A 13,683-nucleotide genomic window follows, 5' to 3' on the forward strand; every position below is an offset into this window, starting at 1 on the left:
CGTTATTTACAAGAGACCCACGCGTTCTGTTATCATTTGTAAGAACCTTCAGAAGAAAGCCTGTAATGCATGAACGGATGAAACAGTGTGTAAACGGGCTGATGTTGAACTGAGAGAGTCAGCTGACGCCTCTGTCGTGTGCACTTGTTTGATGTGTTTCAGCGTGAGACACACACAGCTGGTGTGTGTCCTCTGGGTTTGTCCTGCTCTTCATCCAGCTGTGAGGGTTTGTAACCAACATCTGGCCCCACAAACTCAACATCTGCTCCAGCTGACCGACTGAGACACCGGGGCTAGTTGTCACACGTCCGACGCCAATCAATACTTGTTTATTTTTCAACGTCAATTTCTGTATTTGTTTATCTACTATTTCTCAGGGAAAAGGCCAAACGTTTTTGTACTGTGGTTATCTTCCATAAAAGTAGGCCTACTATTTAATGGCACTTGTGCTGTGCATATTTTAAAGCCCACCTGTGGTGAAAATCAAGTTTTTAATGCGTTTATGTGGTGTTTTTAATCTGCTTTAAAACAATCCATGTGTAAGTTCATATTAAGTCGACAGCATTGCTGAGTGTTTCCTCCTTAAAACTGCAGTGAACCAAAGACAGTCTCAAAAACACGCTTTGAAATCGCTGGTGTTTCTGACGTCACAAACCACCTTGTAAACAATCAGATCAACATAGTGGATCTCTGAGCTGAGCGAGTGGAGGCGGGGCTCATTTGCATATTCAGAGACTCGCGCATACTAAATGAGGCAAGGGTGTCGAGTTACATTCAAGATATTTTAAGGCAATATCCACATTCAAAACTTATTGACTAAAATATCTATCTTCTGGCAGACGGCGTGTGCATCGACTTACGGTACAAGAGAGTGCTATTGAAGTCGTTGGCGTTCTTCTTCTTCCACGCTAGAAAAGGCGGCAGCCCATAGAACCGCTCACGGAAAACTTATGAAATTTGGCGCATTGATAGAGGACAGTCTGAACTGTCACCAGAGCAAATTTGGAGTTTCTAACTCAATCCCACTAGCGCCACCAACTGTCCAAAGTTGCACTCATGTTTATGCTAATAACTTTTAAACGGCTAGAAACAAAATAATTTTCCAGCCAATTCCCTGCAGCTCAAGACTATTCGAAAATGTTTTCATTAAAATGTGTCCACCATTTTGAGTTCTCGAAATAATCAACCAAAACAATTTAGCCAAAACTTTATTTGATCAATTCAATGGAAAAAAAGTCTAAATCATAAAAACAGCTGAACAATGCATATAAATTGAATCTTATTTGTATCCTAAAGATGGTGTTCTTTAGTTTACATATTTAAAAAGTCAACAAAATTAAAGAATAAAAAAGTAAAATATCTTCCCATTAAAAAAAAAGATCAGAGGACAGTATGAAAAAGCATAATTCATATGAAACATCAGATCTAAAAAATAGGAAAAAAAATAGTTTTGCATATATAAGAAGGTAATAAGGAGAAAAGAGAGGAAAGGCCTTTACATTCATTTACGTATGCCGACCAACATCTGTGTGGTGATTATTACACAATCCATCAACACTGATCAGAGCATTTCACAATAATAATTATCATTTTGAAAACACCAGCAAACAGATTCTCACATGTACAAAAGGTCATCTTTGTGGTTGTCGAGTGAAACGGCAAGTGCTTCAAAACAGTTTCATGGTATTTACATCAATGTGTAGAAATGTGGCTTTAAATGACCTTCAACAAGTTGTACAAAACACTTTTAATGGAAATTAATCCGTTTAGCATGGTGTGAGTGTGTGTGATTGTGCGAGCAAGCAAGTGTGTGTGTGTGTGTGTGTGTGTGTGCAAACGAGCGAGCAAGTATGTGGGAGTGTGTGTGAGAGAGTGTGTGTGCGTGCATGTGGAACACACAGTAAATCACACATGTCATTTCTAGTTGTTAATATATAAGTAACGAACGAATCCAAGCTAAAGTCATTTCAAAGAATTGCAAGGTTTATTCCACTTCGATGGTCCCTCGGATTGTAATTGTTCATTGGTCGCTAAAGTACCTGTGCAAAACACTGACAAAACACACACACAACAGAACCGGAAAAACACGGGGAATAAAACAGGACGAGGACTGATGATGAGATGCAGAATCCGAACGATTTGATTCGCCGCTTAAAAGCACCTTAATAGGAGACACACGTCAGGCTCACATAACGAGGAAAAACGGATCAGGATTTTTTTGGTGGCACGTTTTAATCATACCTTAGTCAGGATGGATTTATTTCTGCAATTTGTTCAACTTTTTGTGACAACATGCCCCAGTAAACTTCCTCCATCACAATAATAATGGCTTTTATGGCGTATTTAAATGGTAAAACGGGTATGAAACTAAATAATTTATGCAATGACAAAAATGGAAAGGAAACAGATATTGCCATTATTTAATTGTATAAAATTGCATCATATAATAAATTAAGAACTATTTCAGAGATTTTAATTTAAAAATTTCTTATCGTCATGGATACATTTAAATTGTAACTCTCATTAAATTCTAATCACTGTAATTAAGTCATTTTTAGGCTTTATTTTCTTGAAGGAGTAGTTCACTTTTAAAAAAAAAAACTTTTGCTGATAATTTACTCGCCCCCATGTCATCCAAGATATCCACGTCTTTCTTTCTTCAGTCGAAAAGAAATTAAGGTTTTTGATGAAAACATTCCAGGATTTTCTCCATATAATGGACTTCAATGGGGACCAAACGGTTCAAGGTCCAAAAGACAGTTTCAGTGCAAACTGTTCAAAGGGCTTTAAACGACACCATCAAAATGAACAAATCTTTTTTCGTGTCATTTGGTTCATTCAACGAACGAAATGAACGAGTTGACTCTGGAAAAGAATCGTTGAACAGGAGAGTCACGAACGCGCATCACAGAACAGAGCAAGGCGAGCATTTGAGCTTATAAAACGTAAACTTTGCTATTTTTTTTTTTAAAATGAGCGATCGTTGCGCTTGATAAGACCCTTATTCATCGTCTGGAATCGTTTAAAGCCCTTTGAACAGTTTGCACTGAAACTCTCATTTGGTCCCCATTGAAGTTCATTATATGGAAAAAATCCTGGAATGTTTTCATCAAAAACCTTAATTTCTTTTCGACTGAAGAAAGAAAGACATGGACATCTTGGATGACATGGGGGCGAGTAAATTATCAGCAAAAGTTTTTTTTTAAAGTGAACTACTCCTTTAAAGCAACATATCATTGCTTATTTCTCTCTTTAGATTGTAGGATATATATGTTCAGGTGTCGCTCCTTTGCTATATTGACGGCGGTGAGTTTTAATAAGTTAATTTCTAGTTGAGTGGAATTCAGTCATTTCAATAATTAATACAAAAAATAATTTATCTACATTTCTACTATATTGCACATTCTATGCAAATGCTCATGAATGCAAGCGAAATTTAGATCAAAAGTACTTTAGTGGGTCGGGTCTATAGACATTCATACAATTTCAATTGGTCAACTGGTGTTTTTGAATGGAAATGAAATAATATTTGGCATGACGTTAGTTATGATACTTCAACACGAGACTAAAGATGCGCTGTGCAATCCATTTCTCTCACCGCTATATTAATGGACATTAATTGGGCAGTATGAGTGGAGATGTGTTTCAGCGTTCCCTCTCTTGATGATTCAAGGCCACAGAAGCAGAGCTGATTTCAGGACAGACGTCACAGAACGTCTCCCGTTACGCTGATCTCGGAGCAGTCTCTGTGAACCTCGTGTGAAACGTCTGCCTGAAGATGTCCGCTTTCATGCCGTTCCACTGGCGGAGTAAGAGAACTGTGGGAAATGCGGTCTCCTCTCGCTGTCGAACGGCTCCAAGCTGTCACCTGTGCACAACACACACCACACACACCTCACATAAATCCTGTCACCGCAAATAAACTCCACTTCTGCAAAGTAGGCATGTGAGCCGTAGAGTAACACTTGTTATACCATGGTCTGGGTGAATACTCGATTCTGATTGGCTGCAGGGTCCAGTAAAAAGTGATAGAGAGACATAGTAACCAGACATAGTAACCATAGCAACAGGCAAAGTATCCGCTTACAATTTATTGTATCAAAACAAACATCTAGTTAGCCGTTATATGAAAATCGTGAAAGACTGGTAGCAACCTCAGTTTGTTTTCAAGCCAATAGTTGAAAAGATAACATCCATTAATGTTTTTTTTTTTTTTTTTTGGAAAAAAGTTTCAAAAAATGTTTTAAATATAAAGAAAATAATGATAGATTCACCATTTGTGAGGTGGCAGCGAGCTATAATGGACATGCGTGTTATTTCTGTGATTATTGAGGTTAAATTCATATCAAAATCAGCCAAACTTCCCGCAATAAATTGTATGAAAATTGTGTAAATAATGGTTCAGATCACTCAAAACTCATATGGAAATGGCGGCCCCTTATATGGGCAGTAATGGAGTCTGGTTGTGCCCTAGTGGAAGCGTTCGGTACTGCACACACACACACACTCTTACTAAAAGCTCATTTATTTACCTATATATATCAACCTATAATTTGAAACACAACTCGTTCAGAGTTTTGGCTTTGATTTTCTTGCAGTTTTAGAGTCCAAACAACAACAAAAAAATTTAATATAAAATATGATTACTTACATTTTTACATTTTATATTTATACTTGTATAACTTTATTTAAATGTCAAATGTCTTCTTTAAAACAAGACCAATCTTACATCTGCATTCTTACAACTAATTAAGTTCGGATTGAGCATTTTCATGTTTAATCAAAAAAGGGAGCACAGCACTTAAGAGGTTAAACAGGAAGTCATGGCGGGATAATTTCATGTTCCTAGTCACCCTGGTGTGCTAAAAATGTAAATATTAATGGGAATATACTTCGGAGATATTTGTGGCCAACATGCATTGGAGAAAAGTGATTTTCGCAGAACTTTGGATTATTTTACTTCAATGAAAGGGTCGATTTTTGTGATTTTTTTTTTAATCAAAAGGATAAACAATGAATATTTATTTTCACAGCCTTCTTTTGATCATATTTACCAAGAGTGCAAATAGATCTGAACACAAAACTCTCTCCGTATATGAGCGTCCTGCAGAAGTGTGTGTGTGTGTGTGCTGGTACCTTGTCCCGGTGGTGTGATGGTGATGGTCTGTCCGGTGAACTCCTCATCGAAATATCTGGTGTCTGTTTCTGAGGTGACCTGCGGTTTGAACGGAGGATCCAGCTGAGGAACAGAGCGCCCGTTAGACATTTAGTTAGTTTCACTCGGAAATTGCGAGTAAATTTCACAAATAACTGCAAAGTAATGGCCAGTGGCATTTAATTAAATGTGAATTTTGAAGTGGTAAACAATACAATATTGTGTCACAATACAAAAATGCAACAATATGTATAATGTAATGTAATAATCCATTAAAATACTATATATGATGTTGAATATAATGTATAATAATGCACTGGGGGATATGTGTGTGTCCTGATAATTCCACAGGTCTGATGTTAAGAGTAAAAAGTGGTTTATTTTAAATATATCTAGTGACATATTCGTCTTCAATAATTCAGTGTTTTCCGCTTCAGAATCATGAATATTGTTATTCTGGTCTCTATTGTCTGTGCTTTGGGTTTCAGCACCGAGGTCAAGTCTATTCATTTACACACACAATGTAATATCAAACTTAGCATTTTAATCAACAGTACATTTATTGATAACCTTTTATCATGTCTTGGTGTTTTGCACTAATATTGTTTCGTGAGTTCAGAATCGTCATATGTATCGAATCTTGACATGAGGGCATCGTTACACCCCTAATATATATATATATATATATATATATATATATATATATAATATATATATATTAGGGCTGGGAAACGATTAATCGCATCCAAAATAAAAGTTTGTGTTTACATAATATATGTGTGTGTAGTGTGTTTAATTATTTTGTATATATAAATACATGCGTACACATACACACACATGCATGTAAACATTTAAGAAATATTTGCATGTATATACTTTATATATATTTATACAAAATTAATATTATACATAAATATAAATATTTGATATATTAATAACACATTTTTCTTAAATATATACATGCATATGTGTGTATTTATATATACAAAATAATTACACACACTACACACACATATATTACGAAAACACAAACTTTTATTTTGGATGCGATTAATCGCGATTAATCGTTTCCCAGCCGTAATATATATATGAAGAGTTCAGATGCAAAAGCCTCTAAATGCCATTTGAAATTTTCTTCTTTAATGATGATTTTTATCAAACTTGTATATTTAAGTTCAGTAATTTCACTTAAATAACAATTAATAGGTAATTATCATTGCCATTTAAGTGAAATTACTGAACTTAAATAAAGAAGTTTGATAAAAATCATCATTAAAGAAGAAAATTTCAAATGGCATTTAGAGGCTTTTGCATCTGAACTCTTCATATATATATATAATGGCATCAAAAAGATCTAAAAGAAGCCCTGATGTAATGAATGTCAGTTTGGCGTCATCTCTCTGAAATATGATGGTGTTTGTTGTATACGTGATAATACGTGTCCAAAAGGAGTTTTTACCTTTTTCTCATAAACATCTTGCCACACAATTCCAGTGAAGAATTTGTGCTGCATGATTTCTTTAGCATCATCAGGGCCGCCACCTAACCTACAAACACACACACACACACACACACACACATTACACATCTACATCCTACACCAGAAACACTTTCCATGATAAATATGCAGCATGAATGGCCGTATGCTGTTCCAAACGTGATGATTTATTTATTTATTTTACGCAGTTTACACAGAGATGATAACGTTTATCAAATGCTTCAACGCGTGCATGATGGGCTTCAGTGTGAATAGCGGTGTTGTACACCGACCGCTGCTTGGGGTCCTTCTTGAGCAGGCCTGACAGCAGAGATTTGCCCTCCGGTGCGAGTGTGCGAGGGAAGCGGATGTCCTCCATCAGGATGAGCTCAAACAGGCGCTCGTGATCCTGGTTATAGAAGGGCAGGCGACCACACATCATCTCGTACATCACCACTCCCAAACCCCACCAGTCCACCGCACGCCCGTAGTCATTGTCCTCCAGCACCTGCACACACACACACACACACACACACACACACACATGATTTATAGGTGTACAAACTGTATATTCTATCCCCTACCCATCACTTTATGCATGTTTACCACTGCTGGGCAACGAATCGCATCCAAAATAAAAGTTTGTATTTACATAATATATGAAGAGTTCAGATGCAAAAGCCTCTAAATGCCATTTGAAATTTTCTTCTTTAATGATGATTTTTATCAAACTTGTATATTTAAGTTCAGTAATTTCACTTAAATAACAATTAATAGGTAATTATCATTGCCATTTAAGTGAAATCACTGATCTTAAATATACAAGCTTGATAAAAATGATCATTCTAGAAGAAAATTTCAAATGGCATTTAGAGGCTTTTGCATCTGAACTCTTCATATGTATGTGTGTGTACTGTGTATAATTATTTTGTATGTGCATATGCATGTATATATTTAAGAAAAATGTGTTATTTATATATAAAATATTAAATTTGTAAATACATGCAAATATGCATTTGTGTGTCTTTACAGGTGAAACTCGAAAAATTAGAATATGGTGCAAAAGTTCATTTATTTCAGTAATTCAACATAAAAGGTGAAACTAATATATTATATAGACTCATTACATGCAAAGTGAGATATTTCAAGCCTTTATTTGTTATAATGTTGATGATTATGACTTATATGAAAACCCCAAATTGTGAAAAGGTTTTCATAAAGCTGTACAGAATCCATAATCATCAAAATTATAACAAATAAAGGCTTTAAATATCTCACTTTTTCACCTTTTAAGTTGAATTACTGAAATAAATGAACTTTTTCGAGTTTCACGTGTTTATATACAAAATAATTACACATAGTAAACACACATATATATTTATGTAAACACAAACTGTTATTTTGGATGCGGTTAATCGTTGCCCAGCAGTAAAAAACATCACTTCTGATATATAAGCTGTTTGCGGACCAAAAAAAAAAATTTTTTTTGTCGTTTGAACGAACACGTCACAATATTCCTCATTAGAATAATTAATGCACAGAATAAAGGGGCGGGGCCTAGTTGAGTTAGTGGTGTGTTAAACTGCCAGTTATGGTAAGGGGCGGGGCATTTCCCAAACACACTCGAAGCGCTCAACCAATCACAACACACTGCTCCAGCCGACCAATCAGAGCACAGAGTGCTTTTCAGGAGGAGGGGCTTCATAGAGACAGGAAGTAAACAGAGCGTTACTGACAGACTGGGATGAGAGGAGCCGCAACAACGCAGGAAAACCTGTTCTAGTAGAGCCGTAAACGCATCAAAGGGCGTCATCGGTCCTCTTTAAATAAAGTGCAACAACTGCGAGCTGATGGTGCTGGTGGTGTGTTTGCGTGTTCTCCCACCGAGTGTTACCGAAACCCCGACCGCGGGTCACGGGGAGAGAATGACTCAGTCCATGCGGTCAGTGGAAAGGTGAAGCCGTGGAGCTGCTAGAATTACTGACCGCTGTCTATTTCCAGCGCCGCTGTCATGTGACTCACGGAGAGAGACAGCTGAGCCTGCAGCTGCCCCATATATGTAGAAGAGCAGCACAGCTGTGAAGCTGCCAGGAACCCAGGAGCCCTCGACACACGCAAGCACAGAGACGGGGGACACACACCTTCTGATGATAAACACATCTGAACGGCACAGCGCTGACGTCAACCAGTCTCTATTTCCATGGCATGACCAGTAATGTAGTGTAAACTCCACACGTGACACCCAACCTCTCTTGAATCCAACTAGGGTGACCACCCGTCCCGCTTTGTGTTGTACTGCACAGCATTTTCACCTCTTGTCCCGCACGTCGCATATTGAGGAAATGTCCCGCATTTTCATCAGTCTATTAGTTTTTAATATCATATTAAGAAAACGTGCATGCGTTCTTTTGCCTTTTTGAGAAAGCTTTCTACTTATTACTTTTGCTGCGTAGTTTGCGGCGCTTCGTCATAAGTATAAATACAACAGCTGTGTTTTAGCTATACACTATCCAATGGTTGAAAAGAATCATCACTCGTTGGTTGTGACGGCTGTCAATCAAAATGTGGACTGGTGATTCGTTTCATACATGTTCCCTGTCGGAAAACAGATGGATAATTACTGTAGGCAAATTAAAATTTTAATTTAACAGAATATATCTGTTGTTGTTTAACCTGCAGTGGTTGTTTTAATTCACATCCTTTCTAAAAATATGAACGGTTTTGGTTTTTAATATATTCTTAATATATAAGACTGTCTATCTAATTTCATGTTGTTTTATATTTTATTTGTTCATTGTTTATTTTGTTGGACTTGGTCAGAACTGTTTCTAAAAAAAAAGATTTTTTTCTGGAAGGGACTAAAAAACAAATCATTTTTATCAGCTGAAAGGCAGTTAGATAGACATTATATAACAGTTTCAGGGTATGTTTTAGTGTTGGTAACATGTCCCACATTGTCCCACACAAACTTATAATTGTCCCACATTTGGCTTGTTTGATGGTGGTCACCCTAAATCCAACATGGATGGAAGTGTCTTAAACTGCAGTTCATTGACTGGCCACTAGAGGCCGGCTGCAGAAGAGAGTCAATCCCATAGTTAAAATGCCCAACTTTACAGCAGAAAAAACATGTTTACAGCCTGGGGCAAAAAGTGCTTTTGGTCTATATAGCTAATTTTGCCCTTCATGACGATTGTTGATTGAAGTAATCTATTCAAATTATATTAAGCCTTAAAGTTCTGCATAATTAAGGGCGTGGCCACCGATGTCACTATTAGACGTTGCTGTCTGTTAGCGTCACGTCACCTCAGCGGATTTTTTACAGCCTTTTTGCCCATTTTTGTTTATCCGGGAGTGACGCACTGACGCCAAGATGGCGACGGCCAGCTCCGTCCACTTTGGGCTTCAAAAATGCTCATCAGAAACACTACGGGTGACGGCATGTCACTACGCCCATATTTTTTTTTACAGTCTGTGGAAACACCACTTTATAGATAGAGTAGTTTTGATAAATGTTTTGAAATTGGTTTTGATTCAAATAAATTGGTAAAAAGTTGTGAAATTTGGCACGCAGATAGAAGACAGTCCGAACATAGACCACACCAATTTTGGAGTCTCTAACTCAATCCCTCTAGCGCCACCAACTGTCCAAAGTTGCACTTACGTTTATGCTAATAACTTTTGTACCGTAAGGGCTAGAATTGAATCCATATCCTCATGACCGGCGCAACGTCATAAAATGTCTCTGAACAGATTCACGTCCACTTTTAGGGGAAAATAAGCTAGAGTACCCATAGACTTCAATACGAAAACAACGTCCGTACACAGCCGACAGGCAGAAATTCGGCAACGGCAAATTAGATGTAAAGCTATATATACACAACGCTTTGGCGTATCGAGACAAATCTTGGTGCACGTCATCACATGCATGACCTGAGAATACATGCAGCATTTTGGCACAGCGCCACCTACTGGTTAGGAGATACGAAAATTATTTTTGCTTCTGAACGGTTTAACCGAATGTCATAAAACTGGGCTGTTTTTTTTATTCGGTCCCAATTTTTGAGGGATGTCAGCAATTTAGAAATTTGTCAAAATGAATATTATATGGTAATATTTTTATAATATATTATATTTAAAAATAATTAAATAAAACAACTTTAAATAATAATAATAATTTTCAAGTAAGTTTCAATAATTATTTTACAATAGCTGGTTTTTTCTCAATTATTTATTTTATTATGCTTAAAAATTAATATTCATATTTTATAATTATATTTTGAGCTTGACATAAAGAAAATATATATTCAATATAAAAATTCCCATGTTTTTTTTTTTATTTATTTAGATTTAGAAATCACACTCTTATATCCCGACCGCGGGAAGCCTGATTCTTAAATAAAGGTTTTTAAAGTAAGAAATTAAAACAATAAATATGATGTCAGTTTGCATGTTTTAGCTTATTGAATACATCTGTTTTCAATAGCTTTTAATCATTGATAATTGTATTATACGTGTTTTTTCTGTGCGACATTGTAAAGCACATTGGTCAACTTGTGTTGTTGGTCAAATTGTGCTAAATGAATAAAGTTGCTATTGCTTATTCTAAAACACATTTTGTGATGTTTAAATCATTTAAAGCCATAATCGGTCATAATCCTGCATGAGAGCCATCCATTTTTCTAAGTGTCGCCGTGCATTTAAAACACTTCCACCTGTTTTCCTCTGAAATTCTCTCATCCCTCCTTCTCTCTCTCTCTCTCTCTCTCTCTCTCTCTCTGTGGAATATTTCCAGACGCAACAGCATTCCTGAGCTCCACACACACACAACAAGGTCATTGTTTACAGCGGAACAACCTGTAACACGGCCCGGGCCGAGCTCCAGAGAGGCCACCGTAGCCATGGCAACGCTCCCGAAGTCTCCCGCTCCGGGCCCTGTTGTCATGTCAACATGGGGATTGAACCAGAGTTCCCGGGGAAAGAGGACAGAAAGAGAGAGAGAGAGGTGACACTGGATCCTGGACGTCCCATATGAGGAACGAAAATCATCTTCTGTTCCAAACCCTCATGACTCTCGTTTTAGTGGAGAGCGAGAGATGTTTAACAGAATAACAAGAGTATTCTCTATGAGGAACAGACAGAACAGAGATATTCAAGCTCCATATGACTTCATAAAACGAATATAAGCCATATAGACGACTGTTATGATGCCTTCATGTTGCTTATTGACTAATTTTAGGAGCTTTTATTGAAGAGACACTTAAAACAGAAACAGAAACTCATATGGGTTGTAAATTATGAGAGAATTAGCAGATTTTGTCAGCTGGATTGATTCGACGGACAATATTTACTTGAAGTACACCTGAAATATTTTAATAATATAACAACGCGTTTTAACATTTAACAACAAATTATTATAATTATGAAATTATTACAAGCATGATGTTCTCAAGTTAATTGGAAAGTTAAATGGAAAATTGTCAAATAAATCATTTTAAAATAAAGTCAAAATAATATGTCAAGTGACCATAAACCGAAAGGCTCAGAGGGGCGTGAATATAGAAATTAGTTATAGAAATATTTACATTAAACCTCAGGGCAAAAAATAACATTTTCTTTACGTTATTTTTAACTTAAATAAGTTATAATTAGGGCTGTGCAAAAGTTAATTGCGATTAATCGCATCCAAAATAAAAGTCTGTGTTTACATAATATATTTGTGTGTGCTGTATATAATTATTTTGTATATATAAATACACACACATGCATGTATATATTTAAGAAAATGTGTTATTCCTATATAAAATATTTATATTTATATAATATAGATTATGTATTTATATATATATACAGAATTTAAGCACAAATAATTCTTAAATATATACATGCATGCATAGGTATTTATATATACAAAATAATTATATACAGCACACACAAATATATTATGTAAAACAGACTTTTATTTTGGATGCGATTAATCGCAATTAACTTTTGCACAGCCCTAGTTATAATGTTGAATTATTTCAAATTTTGATTTAACTAATTATCAGCTTTTTATAAACTTAACAAATCTCCAGCAGTTCTACTTTGGGAAACTCGAATAGACTACGAAAATAAAATGTGATCCGAGAGACGAGAGCTTAAACTCTACTATATACTAACCCTAAACCCTACAAATACACATTTTAAGAACAATAAAAGCCCATTTCTAGCGGATTCTCAGATGAACATGCGCCCCAGCAGGGCTTGGTCATGTAATCCTATGATGCTTGGTCACGTGATCCTGTGGTGGTTTGGTCATGTGATCCTGTGATGGTTTGGTCACGTGATCCTGTGAATGGCTTGGTCATGTGATTTGCTCATGTGCTGAGTCTCACCTCAGGGGCCAGATACTCCGGGGTCCCGCAGAAGGTCTTCATAGTGGCTCCGTCTGTAATGCCCTCCTTACACAAGCCGAAATCCGTGATCTTGACGTGACCGTCTTTATCTAGCATCAGGTTTTCCAGCTGATGGACAGAAAAGAGATCGAGAGCTGCTTTTATTCTACTGTGACTGACAGATTTTCATCATTTCCCAAAAGGGCACTTCAATCAAACCACTTGATCCGAAACGAAGAAAATGTATAAAACAGTAAAACTATTTCACAAAAAAGTCAGTTGATGCCTTCCCAATACTTCGTTTAGAGAAGCTGTCAATCATGATGTCACAGTCATAAATTATGAACTGAGACCAAACACTTGAACTTACAGCTTCCTAAAATGACTGAAAACATCTTTGGGAAAAGTGTATTTGAAGTGTAATTTGATTGTTTGGTTTCCATCATGTCCATTAGACTTCAGGGCCCATTATGTGGACCCATTATTTTACATCACCATGTCCATTATGAGCTGTGCTGGGACCAGTGTTTGAACTCCTAACAGCCAAAAGTAGAAGGATAGTAACCAGATTAACTATGTCACAGTTTATATATTGGATTTCATACATTCATTTCTTATTCAAACTAAAGGCTGTCATCTCATAATGTTCAGCAGGGGGCGATCGAGACGCTTCG

General features: G+C 36.5%; 1 protein-coding gene across 1 annotated transcript in view; it reads right to left on the reverse strand.

Annotated features, from left to right (window-relative positions):
• Positions 1-1,192: 1,192 nt before the first annotated feature.
• The window catches only part of akt1 (AKT serine/threonine kinase 1), a 57,587-nt gene continuing 45,096 nt past the window's right edge, over positions 1,193-13,683 (reverse strand). Inside the window, exons 10-14 of the mRNA XM_089120609.1 lie at positions 13,010-13,138; positions 6,926-7,140; positions 6,615-6,702; positions 5,137-5,239; positions 1,193-3,868 (exon numbers count right to left, since the gene is read on the reverse strand). Of these exons, the coding sequence (XP_088976735.1) occupies positions 3,789-3,868; positions 5,137-5,239; positions 6,615-6,702; positions 6,926-7,140; positions 13,010-13,138 (615 nt within the window). The 3' untranslated portion in view covers positions 1,193-3,788. The remainder of the gene's footprint in view (positions 3,869-5,136; positions 5,240-6,614; positions 6,703-6,925; positions 7,141-13,009; positions 13,139-13,683) is intronic.

This window comes from Pimephales promelas, chromosome 15 (assembly GCF_988280905.1).
Source record: "Pimephales promelas chromosome 15, fPimPro1.hap1.1, whole genome shotgun sequence".
Classification (NCBI taxonomy): Eukaryota; Metazoa; Chordata; class Actinopteri; order Cypriniformes; family Leuciscidae; genus Pimephales; species Pimephales promelas.